A 12,942-nucleotide genomic window follows, 5' to 3' on the forward strand; every position below is an offset into this window, starting at 1 on the left:
TTTCTGCAATTTTTACACATCTTTGGTGGATAGTTAAACTTCACCATATTCATTAATAAAGCATTGATTCATATGTAAGAAGCAATTCTCTTATTACTGAAACAGATAATAGAAGCCATCTTTACAGATGCATTACACAAAAGGCTGAGAAATTGTTTATTAAATGTATTGCTACCCAACATGTTTTGTTTGTCCAGAGCAGAGAAATCATATAGTGGTATTCTAAATGAATAAACTATGTTAAATTTAAGTTGCCAGAAGGTAAGAATGTAGTGCTAGAAATCTATCTCCTACTAAAACTCTCTTTGGGATAAGCTTTAACTGGGCGAAATGATGCATCATAGGACAACAATTTTTGAACCAAGGGTACCTCAAATAGTTTAATTTACAGAAAGTGTTCAAAATCTGGGATCCATGATTCCTGAAGGAATATTAGGGAAATTTGTGGCTTCTTCAGCTCTGATCACATGATGCTCATTTTGAACAGTTCTGTGAAATCTACGAGAGTTTCCCAGCTACTTAAATATTTGTTTTTTTAAAAAAAAATAGAAAATTTGAAGTCCAAAGCACATGGATACACAAATTTACCTGCAGAGTTAGTTCATAATTTTTTAAAAAATTATCAGTACTACTGGATTTTTCTAAAATATTGAATGAGGGGAATTTTACATTGCCTAACTGCATATTGGTAACAACCTCTTGAAAAACAGGTAGATTTCAGGCAGAGTTAAAGCTTGCTTAATTTTGTTGAACAGATGCTCAGCTTTTAGATTAACTTTTAAAATTATACAGACTAAATAGGTACACTGATGGAAGAAAACAATCTGGAAAAAGCACCCATCTGCCCTGTTTGACTATGCTCTCTTTAAATAAAGGCAGAATTCAAATTGAGGTGTGCAGATGTACACAATTTGCTGGTGAGAACATTTTATTCCACATGTAATTTTTTTCATTGGATAATTCTTCAAACTCATTTGCACTTGCCCAACCTCCAACATTCCTTTCTCAGGGTATGATGACCTGAAGTGAGCACAGCCTTCAACTTGTCAACTAGTCTGTTTCTGCTCCTTTGCTCATGACGCCAATCATTTGCCATTGTTTTTTTCTCCAGCAAGCATCACTTTCTTGGTCATTCACCAGTAACTCAGCAAATATGTATGTAACTCCCCCCCCCCCCCCCCCGTTAACTACTTTTGCCATTTTCATGCCCATTCAAGGCAGATCCTTCAATGCAGATCTCTTCAATGTCTCCTTAAAAAAAATAGAGTACCTTGCTATCAGTATAAACAATGCCTGAAATTTTTAGGCTGATCTTTCAAATTTATCCTCTATATGGCTGGATTCTTTCAAGCATTACATAAACAATCTGGCAAGTGCTAAAAATCTAATATTCTATATTATGCTCAATCTTGATAATTTTCATATATGTGGACTTCAGTTCCTAGAATTCTTCAGGAGGCTGGCAAGGAATTCTGGTAGTCCACATATCTTAAACTCACCAAGATTCAGAAATTTGAATTTACAATTAATCAGAAACTAATCCCAGCAACATATTCAAACATGATTGTATTTTCAGCACATGAATGGTTCATTCATTGAATAAAGACTGAAAATATGTTTTTTATCAACAGAGCCTACAGTTTTACTCCTCCTGGCATGTACACTTAAGATACAATAAACACCTGCATGCAGTAAGGAGAAAGGTGGTAAAACTGCCATTATTAAACATGAGAAGCAGGGTCGATTTATGAAGCGGTTGCAGCCGGATTAAAGTTCCCGGTTTGCTGAATCTGTGCCTACCAGCTGTGTTCTGCCTACTCTGCATTGCACCTGTCCCAGCATATATATGTATAAAATGTTAGAACTCCTGAGACGAGTATGCAACTCGTAAAGCAGAGAAACCTGATGTGATGGCCGCCGAGGGAAGAAAAGCAGCTGCGTCCTTCTGCATGCAGACCCCCTGCAAGCTGGATTAAGGGAAGCCCCCTCTCCGTCCTCAGCATCTTGAGACTCAGAGGCTAGAATTATTGATGCTGGGCTGCACGTGGAGCCACCGCTAGATGGCAATAGAGCAGTTTGGAAACCAACCTCTGGTTATGGGCGAGAAAAAGTATGCACATACATGTGGAGGAAAAAAATAGAGAAAAGTGGGCTATTTACAGGGACTGGGTGTAAAGGAAGATACATACATGTAGCTACATTCTCAGTTCTGTTTATTTCCCTTTGTCCAATGTTTCTCAACCTTGATGGCTTGAAGATATGTCAACAAACTCCCAGAGTTACCCAGCAGCAGTCTGGCTGGGGGTTTCTGGGAAATGAAGTCCACATATCTTAACATCGTTGAGAAACACTGGGCATAAGATAGACAAGTATGTTACCCAGCAGAGAATATTGCAAATCACATTGTTTCAACTGTATCTGCAGGAAGGAGATCAAAATCTGCAAGTTGGTGCTGTGTTGAGATCCAGGACCTGGCCCTTTTGTACCTTGCAAATGTTGATCTTGCTTTTCAGAGCTGATTTGATCTGTCCCTGAAGCTTTGATTTGATCAGCTGGAATTTCTACAGATCTTGTGAGCATTCTGGTTTTCAGGGCATGAACCCTTAATTCCATTCCAGGATCTCTTATAGGTTGTGATCAAGATGATGGCCACAATGGTACAATCAAAGCTCCCGTTTTTACATACATTTTTAAAATCCACATGTGCAGAGCTTTTATTGCACTATTTTGACAGATATCTTGATTTTTTTTGACAGTATCTCACAGACACTCCTACTGCTTGCTCAGAATTATTTTTTTTCCATTGCCCCCAAAGATGTGCATCAACTCTTCATGCAGCCTGCCTCTTTCTGTGTGCATTGATTGGAATATATTCCCAACCTCTAGTCCATCAGTCATAACAGCAGGAACTAGGACTTCTGCTCTTGGAGAAAGCCCCTAGTTGCTCAGTAACTTGCAAATGCCCCTTTATTTTTTACCAGAAGAGTGTACCAACTACTATTACATTAACCTGGCCCACCAGGACAGGATGGCAAGGTATGTTACAGATCCCATCGAATAGGTATGTACCTCTGGTGGGACTGCAAAAAAGGGCCTTCTCTGTGATGACCCTTTCCCTATGGAAGATAATTCCAACTGAGTAACAGTTGGCTCCCACCGTGTTTGTTTGTTTGCTTATTTATCTTACCACCAGGTAACTGGGCAGCTTACAATATTAAAAAGATAAAACTATACAAATAAAAAAAATCATAAAAATATAATACTGAATGTTCCTTTTCTAAAAGGCAGTAAAATGTGGTTTGGTCAGAGACCACATATGGAGGTGAAGCCAAATAAGTAGTTGATTTAATTGTGTGACTGATGTCGTGGGTGGGGTGTCATTTTTAACGGGCTTTTATAATGTGATTTTTAATGTGAGCTATTTGGAGGCATTTATGTATGAGTTGCATGGCCCTGTAGATTTGTTTAATTAATTAGATTAGATATTGTAATATATTTGGGATGGAAGTAGAAGACGACCAGGCTGAGCCCCAAGGACAGGGTCAAATTTATCATCATTGTGGAGTCTCTATGCCCCTGAAAGAGATCTAAGACCAGCCACCCTTGAGGTTTGTTGACTCTTACCTGGCGCCAATTTGCCTTGACTGTTGATACATCAGATTCTTGTGTATAGTTACATGGAATAAACTTACAGAGCTTTTGAACTCTATCCTGGTTCCTAGTTTCTTGCGCCTGATAGTGAATACATGAATGATATTGGTTGGTCTCTGCACCTCTGTACTAAATAATGGAGAATAACTTCATTATTTTGTTCCAGTCTCTGGACATTTAGCCACTTTTCAGACAAAAGAATCTGAAGCGCTTAAAAATAACTATTCCTGGGAAGCAGCCTGAAAGGCTACAAGCAGTCCAGACTTTTTCAGACTTTCTTTGCATCTGCCATAAAGTCAACACTAGACTCCCCAATCTCTGCTTTCCCAACATCGTCACTGTAGTACAATCCAAGTGACATTTTGAAGCAGCCTTACTTCACAGGAAACGGAGAACAATTTACAGTGCAGTGATTTTGAACAAATGTTTCTTTCTCCACCCCCCACCCCCCTCTTCTGACATTTTGCTCAGAATGCTGTTTGCTTAAAGGCTGGCCAAGAGAGAACGGGTATGTTTTCACTGCGATGTGCTGTTAACAAGGGCACAAAATCCATGGGGGTTTGTTCAGGGAACCAAACCTTAAGAGCACTTGAAGGTTGCACTCTTCTTTCACCTGGAATTGCAAGCTCAGGTGATGCATTCCTACTCTCCAAAAAGAACATCATATAATGTAGGCATCTCTGAGCTGACTTATTAGTAAATGAAGAATTGTTGGGGAGCACAGTGCATATAAATCCTTAACTTACAACCATTCATTTCGTGACTGTTCAAAGTTACAGTGGCATTGAAAAAAGTGACTTACATCTAACTTATCCTCACACCTATATCCATTGCATCATCTCCACGTTCACGTGATCAAAATTCTGGCAGTAAGCAACCGGGATGTTCGCCATTTGTAACCTTCCCAGCCAGCTTCCAACAAGCTAAATCAATGGGGGAAACCAGATTCCCTTAACCAAATGATTCAGTTAATGATGTCAATGATCCATTTAACAACTGTGGCTAAAAAAGTTGTAAAATATGGTGCAACTCACTGTACAACCACCTTGCTTAGCAATAGAAATTCTGGTCCCAATCGTGGTTGTAAATAGTCCTTACCTGTAATGGGCTCCCTGAGTTTCAGTTGCCTTTTTCCCATCCAAAACTGCAAGCAGAAAGCAATGCTATTCTGTTTCTTCCCCCAAGGAATTTTTTTATTGTCCCTAATTGCATATAACTACCAAAATCCTAGATTACAGAATATTCTAAGATTACACGAACTAGTCAGTCTTAACATCACAGAAGCTTATTGCACGGGAAGCATTACTACTGTGTATCTGGCTTCATTCTAAAAATTTCATTAAAACAAAATCAATTCCGCTTTTATTCTGGGGCCGCAAACTTTTTGGAGTTTGCTTTTCCAAGGAAAGCCAAAGCCTTCATCCTGAAAAAGGAAGATTTTCAAATGGAAACATTTCCATCGTTCTTTAAAGCTCTTTTTGTTACCTTGACCATTTTAATGTTTTGTGGACTTCAATTCCCAGAATTCCACAGCCGGCTCAGTAACTTGTTAAAAGGAGCAAAGTGCAACTCCCCAAAAGTTTCAGCAAGCATATAGCTGGGAAATTCTGGAAGCTGAAGTTCACACATCTTAAAATTGTCAAGATTGAGAAATACTAATTGAAACTGAAAATAAAAGTGTACCAAAAACCACCACTATTCATAGTCTTGTTTAGGAAAGAGGCTGTCAGGCGGCGCCTCCATTTCCCCGCGAATTCCGGCAGCCCCGCCCACCGTTCGTATTGTGAACGTTTTGACAATGAGTCCTGCATGGAAGCATGCATAAGCGGCGTACACGCCCTTCTGTCCTCGCGCAACCCCGCCCTGCCGCCGCTCACCAATCAGAAGGCAGTATCCTTCCCGACCCCGCCCTTCTCGCACTCCTGTGGCCAATAGCCGAAGCATCGAGGAAAAAAATCAATAGCGAGGGGGTGGGAAGCGTGCATCCCACGATCGCGAGGAGGAGGAAGAGAGGAGGAAGAGGCGGGACCCCGGCCGTTGGGCGGAGTAATCTTCGGAGAGCAATGACGCCGCGAAATTTCGAGGGCCAGCGAGCGCCTCTGGTCGGCCAATGGGCGGGGCCGTCGCCCTCTTCTCCCCGCCCCCTTCCGGGGGCGTCCCCACGCTGGGGGGGGGATCCCGGGCAGGCAAACGGGGCGTGGAAGCGCGAGTGCGCGCGCGCGGGGGCGGGGCTCGAGGAGGATGGCGGTTGTCGTCACATGAACTAAAAAGCCGCCGCCGCCGTCGCGTCCCTCAGACAGTCCTCACGGGAGTCCCGCGCAGGTCACCCGCAGCCAGTTCAGCAGAGCCTCCGCGCCCGCTCGCCTTCTCTGATCGGCCGCCGCTCCTGCCTCCGCCACAGCCCTTGATGCCGTTGGGTGCTCGGCGGGGAAAAGATGCCACCGTCCAAGTCTCGTAAGATCGCCATCCTGGGATACCGGAGCGTCGGTGAGTCCCGCCCTGAGGTGACCGGAGGTGGTGTTGGGTGCACGGCGGGCTCTGTCCCCGCTTCACCCGGCGGCGGAGAGGCGGCGTGGGGGGAGCAGGCGGACGAGGCCTTCCTGTCAGAGCCCGGCGCTGGCAGGTGCCAGGGATCTGTCCGGGCCTCTCCCGCACTGGCGGCCGGTGCTGCCCTGGCCGATCGGCCGCCGCCGCCGCCGCCTGAGCGAGGTTTGCATTTCCCGCCTGGGCAGAGCCAATGCCACGGGCCTTCCTGGGCGGGAGGCGATCCTGGGAGCACGCAGGGATGCTCGCTCCGCTCTCCCGGAAGGCGCCGCCCGGGGTCTCCCGATCGCCCCCACCCCTGGCTTCCACCCGGCAGCCCCGATCGCGCCTCCCTGGCAGCGGCAGCGTTGGGAGAAGGGGTCCGGGTGGGCGGAGGCGCCTCCTCTCGCCCACCTTGTCCCCTGAGTGGAGGCTGCGAAGGGCCGGTCCGATCTCCGCGACTCTCGCCGCCTCAAAAGGACCCAGCTGCTTTTACGGCCGCCATAAAACTTTGGGCTGAGTTGGGTGGGAGTCACCGGCCCTTTCGGAGGGCATCGGCGGGGAAAAGGTTAACGCGGGTTACGCAACCTTTTGTTTTGCTTCCTCAAATTACCACACTGGCTTTTGTGTGTGTGTGTGTGTGTCGGTGTCAAGGTGATTTGGGCTTTTTGTCCCCCTTTCCCCTCTCCGCTTTCGGGAATAAAAAATTAAGGGGATGCTGTGAGCCGGAGGAGGATTAATAAGACTACCTTGAGTTTCACAGTAGAATAAATGTAAACCGAAGGTGACTTTTAAATTGTAATGTTCATTCAGCCTTGACTTGTTAAGTTCAGCAGGTGTGCTTGGAGTAAAAGTTTTCTTTTGTTTTCCTAGTAATTATAAATACACCATGTGTTAACAGGGTTGGGCATGCCACAAAAGTGAAAGTGATGCTTTAGGGAAAGCTATTTCCACTTCTCCAGCACCAATCGCATGAAGAAGACTACTTGTGCATTCTGCTTCTTGGGTTAAATTTGGACAGCACTCTCTTTCTCTCCCTCTTTTTGTCTCTCTCTTCCACTTTCCCTCTCTCTTCCCTTTTTCTCTTTCTTTTCTTTCTCTCTTCCCCTTTTTCTCTCTCTCACTCTCCTTCCTTCCCCCCCTTCCCCGCTTCTCTCTGTCTCCTGTACCTTTTCGTACCTTTATATCTTTGCAATCCATTTGGAATGTTCTCCGAAGGACAAGGAAGTGAAGAGTCAAGATGGAGAGGATGGCCACATGTTCTAAAACCCACCCTTTACTGTGCAGGTTGCCTAGTGTTTTATGTACAGTATATTAGTGACCTCCTCTCTTGTTCCACCACACATACTTCTTAAGTACTCTATTCCCACCATCTTCAATTTCCTTATATGTTACTCCAGACATTCCCACAGCTCTCTTCCCTATGAGAGGCAGAATTATGCTCTTCTAGGTAGCCATCTTTTTTTGACACACACATCACCTTCTGCCTATTTTTCCTTCTGTCCCCATTTCCCTGGCTTACATTTTCTCCCATTCTGTTGCAAATATTTTAGGAATATTTTGTATACTTGTCCATGATGGTATAAGGACTCCCGCATTGGCCAGGGAGTAGGACTAGAAGACCTCAAAGGACCCTTCCAGCTCTATTGATTCTTTCTTTCTCCCCCTCTCCCCCAATTTCATTTCCATTGTCACCTGCTTGCTCAGAGTTTTGAAGTTGAAGGAGGCTTTATTGTCCCTTGAATTAAACACATAAATAATGCTGTTAGTAAAGCTGCACAGTTGTATACAATTGGAGAAATCAAGAGATCTAATTCAGGAAGACTAGGTATTCCCAAATTTGCTTTCAGAATGCTAATTTTCAGATCAAGAAGCAATGAGGCACATTTTGTATTCCCAATTTTTTTGTGGTCTTTGTAATTCTGTAGGATTCTCAGTGTTGAAAACTGTCCAGAATGGCCTCCTACTTAAAATTAGGTTCCCCCTAATTCTGGCCCCCTTGTGGAAAAAAGTGAAGACAGAGCTCTTTTGCAGGAGGTTGGGAGGGGGAGTATGTCTGTGTGAGATGTCAAATGGATGGGTCATATGTGTGTTATGTTTTCATTTTTGGAGTTCTTTCTATTATCTTGCTATCATGCTTTATAAATAGTTGAGAGTCAAATTAGATTGCAAAGGCTAAACAAAATTTTAATCAATTAATAAACAATAAACTATTACATTCAGAGGTCCTTAAATTACAGGATTGTTATGGTTTGATGTCTGTGTTTTGACTTTTCTCTAGGAACATCAAGGCAACATAATTAGTTCTTCACCAACCTTCAACCTGTTATTCCTGCAATAAACTCAAGCAGTAGTTAGGCTGGAAGAGAGTAACTAGCACAAATTACCTAATGAATTTCCTTTTTGACTGACTAAGAATCCTAGAGAATTACAAAGTGAATTTGAACTTGACCCATGCCTCTAATCTTCTACCAGGACTCATCTCTAGTTAATTTTCTTCACCACCTGATTGTGACTTATTTAGGTGACCATCAGGAAGAGTAATAAAGTAGAGGCAGACTAGTTTCCTTGTCTGGTAAAGAAAACTATCTGGGTATTTATAGAAAGTCAGCAGAAAGCAAGCTAGATAGAAAATTTACATTTATTCTGCAAGCCATACAATCTCCTAATGGCTACTGAAAAACTAAATGCAGAATCAGAAGAAAAATTAAGAGTAGTCTAGAACAAAGCCCTCTCAGATTATTTGACAATAAAATGAGATTTGTTGAACATGAAATGTGAAGTTGTTCCTAAGGAAATTTCCCTTTTGCTAACTGCTGAAAGCAGACTGAAGCTTTCTTAGGAATTACAAAGACTTTGCAATTTGTATTGTTTCTCATTATTTCCCCTAACTGGCATAACAAGTAAATATAGGTTAACATGCATTCATAGTTTCTTCTATGGCTATTGCATTTAAACATGCAGTTGACAGAACATACTGAGTAATTCTAATGTAGATTTTCTTGCATTGAAGAAATGTGATCACCTAGTTGCTATTGGTGACCTCAAAGCTTTTCCTGGTAATTACATTTGTGAATGATTTTGAAGGAGGAGCTCCTTTTTAGAATCACGTGAGTGTGTTGGTGATATTCAGGAACAAACTAATGATCAGCTAGAGTGGATGTCCAGTCTTATTCAGATAAATGTGTTAATTTTAAAAAATATTGGTTAAGGTGAACAGAATATAAAAGTCAATTATTTTAGGACTGGAAAACACTGCCTGGTTAAAGACTTACAATTAGAGATAATTTGCAGACATAGACTTACAAAACAAAATGTAAGTGACAATTACATGCCATGTTTTCATGTATTATACAGCATATTGTTAGGGAGTTACACATGGCAGTAATCTCTTCTGATGCTTATGCCTGGTTCAATACTTGGTTTGCCTACAAGTGCAATAACTGAATGCTTATTGAAGTTCTCATAACATAAATCAGTTTTACTAGTATTCTACCCCCAGATGATTACAAGCTAAACTGAATCTACTTTAAAGATGTATTGTCTGCTTCCCCCTTCCCCTTTCCTTTAAGGGCTTTAAAGAACTTTAAACAAGGAGCCATTGACATTCTTTACATATTTGTTCTATTGTAAACAGTGATGTTAAAGAACAAGGTGAATCAGAGAATAGATTCAAAGTCCAACCAGGTATGCAGGCTTGGGCTGCAACATCTATGTACATGGGAGGATTGCATAATAATGAATTGTCTGAAATCAAGTAATTTCCATGCAAACTAAAGAGAAAATATCAAAAGTAAAATGATTAGCAGTATCACAGTAAACTTTGGGGTGTGTTTACTATATAATGTGGAAATATAACAGGTAATTCAGTCAGAATTTTTATATTATATTCCTATAGAGAGCTGAACATTGGATTTAATGGCCTAAACACTTTCTAAGGCATCTTTCTGGCATTTCTCTTTCATTTGTATGAATTTTGTCTTGTAGCATGTATATTTTTGAACAAGAGGTTGAACCCCAAGAACTAAGGATGATAAGTATGCAAGATTTACCTGTAAAGTCAAGCTTTATTTTTTTATTTTTTATAAGCAGACAAATAACGTCATCATATTCATTCCCTGCCAAAAAGTATAGATTTCCTGTTTGAGGTAGATTCAATTGTTTTATTAATATCTACAAATAATTACTAAGACCTATCGTATATAGTTCTAAAACAGTATATGTTTTGTAGAGACAAGGCAATTGAATTATTATAAAAGAATCATTATTCTAGTCTTCCTTTTCTTAGCAAACTAATGGGAATATGGAGAACCAGTAGATAAGTAGTTTGAGACTCTGTTAAGTGCTTTTTAAATGACCAATCAGCATTTTCCAGCTCAGTCTACCTCAAAAGTTTCTCATGGGGATAAAATGAGGGGAAGATCTCTATGTGTTCTCTTTCAGTTCTACAAGAATGGTTGATAAAAATGTAATACAGTACAGTAGTAAGAATCAAAAGGATGCAGTCTTAGTGAAACAGATTGGCAATTCCTGTTGAGGTGTGACAATAACTCTCATGGGGAAGAGGGTCAGACTTTCAATTGAAAATTATATATAATAAAGATATATCTAAGACCGTCTGTATGCTTACTTGTTTTCCAGTTTTTTCTCCTTCTTTTCTGTCTTCCCGTTTTTATTCTCCAAGGACACAAACAGATGTATCCTGAAATGGAAAAAAGAGAATAAAACTACATGTGAAAATTGGAGAAAAAAATATCAATTTGCTTTAAATAAACACCAGAATTTGTACTATCTATAGTCCTCAACTTATGACCACAACTGATTCCAACATTTCTGTTGCTAAGTAAGAGAGTTGTTAAGTGAGTTTTGCCCCATTTTACAACCTTTCTTACTACAGTTGCTAAGTGAACCACAGCAGTTAAGTTAGTACCCGTGTTTCCTGGGAAATAAGACCGTCAATGTTCCCTCTAAGGTGCGTGGCTGCGCGGCCGCGCACGTGGCAAGAAAACACCACGCAGCAGTTTTCAACTGCCGCGCAGTGATTTCTATTGCCACAGGCTCCAGAAGCTGGGGAGGTCCTTTGCAGGCAGCTAGAACGGGCCGCCCGCAAAGGACTTCCCCGGACTTGCTTTGATGAGCACGGGCGACTGAGGGTAGTTGTGAAGCCCCAAAGCCCCCGCCGCCACCGGAATAACTGCTGCCACCTCCTCCTCCTCTAACAGCACTGCCAGATTTGCCGCCCAGCGCTGCGGCTGAGAAGCCGCCAAAGCTCCAGCCGGCATCCCCGCGCATGGCAGCGGCGCCTCCCCTCCGCTCGGAGCACCTGAGCTCAGCGCTGCGTTACCCCTGCTCCCCCTCCTCCTCCGCCGTGCTTTTGGGGAGCCATGAGGCTGCAGGAGCCAGTAGGAAGGCGGGGGGGAGCAGGGGGGAAAAAAGCCTCATGGCTCCTCAAAAGCACGGCGGAGGAGGAGGGGGCAGGGGTAACGCGGCGCTGAGCTCAGGTGCAAATCTGGTGGTGCTGTTGGAGGAGGAGGAGGAGGTAGCAGCAGTTATTCTGGTGGCAGCTCGTCGGCATCTTCAGCAGCAGCCCTGCCCACGATGAAGAAAGCAAAGATGGAGCAGATGCACGCAGATGACGTCGCTGCAACATGACTGGAGGAGGAATTCTGGGAGTTGAAGTCTACAAGTCTTAAAGCTGTCAGGTTTGAAGATCTCTGCGGTTTTTTTCTAAAGGGTTAGGGGTGCAAGGGTCTTGTAACTTGACAGCTTTAAGACTTGCACACTTCAAATGCCAGAGTTTCTGAGCCAACATGACTGGAGGAGGAATTCTGGGAGTTGAAGTCCACAAGTCTTAAAGCTGTCAAGTTTGAACACCCCTGGGTTTTTTTTCTAAAGGGTTAGGGGTGCAAGGGTCTTGTAACTTGACAGCTTTAAGACTTGCGTGCTTCAAATGCCAGAGTTTCTGAGCCAACATTTTGGTTGCTAAGCAGGAGCGTTGTTAAGTGATACTGATATTATATAACACTTTTAATTAAGCGGGTACCTTGAAGAAACATAACTTTGAGTTTCAAATAATACTGATTTCGTTTTTGTCTTAGGTGACATCTGTGAAAAAAATTCAGGTGCTCAGGCATGAAAATGTGCGGCTCAAACATTATACTTTTCTGCTCACATTGAAAAAAAATTAGAGGGAACATTGAAGACCGTGTCTTGTTTTCTTTGACCTCTGAAAAACCGGCTAGGACTTCTTTTGGGGGAGAGTCTAATTGACTCATCTTGTGGCGGCAGCACTGACAGCCCCGCCCATCAGGAGCCCGTTGCCAGCCCACTTCTGGGGCTGCTTGCCACTGCTCACACGCATCACACCTGGCCTTCATTTCATCATCAGAGCCTTCTGAAAAGCCCTCTGCAACTGAAAAATGGGGTCCAGATTGATGCGTGCGTCACCCCCAGCTTCCATTTTGCCTTCAGAGACCTTCCGGAAAGCCTTCTACAGCCGATAAGAGAGCTCCAGATCAATCTGGAGCTCTTTTATTGGCTACAGATTCTTTCCAGAAAGCTCTTTGCAGCTGATAACAAAGCTCCAGATTGATCTGGAGTTCTCTTATTGACTGCAGAGGAGTTTTCGGAAGTCCTGTCAAGGCAAAACGGAAGCCAGGGGTGCAGCCAACGGAAGCCAGGGGTGTATCAATCCATAGCCTGTTTCTCAGCTGCAGAGGAGTTTCCGGAAGGCTCTGGTGGCAAAACAGAGGACAGGGGCAACATGTG

At 43.0% G+C, this 12,942-nt stretch overlaps 1 protein-coding gene across 2 annotated transcripts in view; it reads left to right on the plus strand.

The window, feature by feature from the left end:
* The first annotated feature begins 5,868 nt into the window (after positions 1-5,868).
* Positions 5,869-12,942, plus strand: part of RHEB (Ras homolog, mTORC1 binding) — a 32,716-nt gene continuing 25,642 nt past the window's right edge. The window contains exon 1 of one of the 2 annotated variants that reach the window (XM_081931919.1): positions 5,869-6,138. In XM_081931919.1, the coding sequence (XP_081788045.1) occupies positions 6,087-6,138 (52 nt within the window). In that variant the 5' untranslated portion in view covers positions 5,869-6,086. The remainder of the gene's footprint in view (positions 6,139-12,942) is intronic. The other variant, XM_081931920.1, reaches the window with a different exon arrangement.

Source organism: Natrix helvetica (assembly GCF_964273705.1).
Source record: "Natrix helvetica genome assembly, chromosome: Z".
Classification (NCBI taxonomy): Eukaryota; Metazoa; Chordata; class Lepidosauria; order Squamata; family Natricidae; genus Natrix; species Natrix helvetica.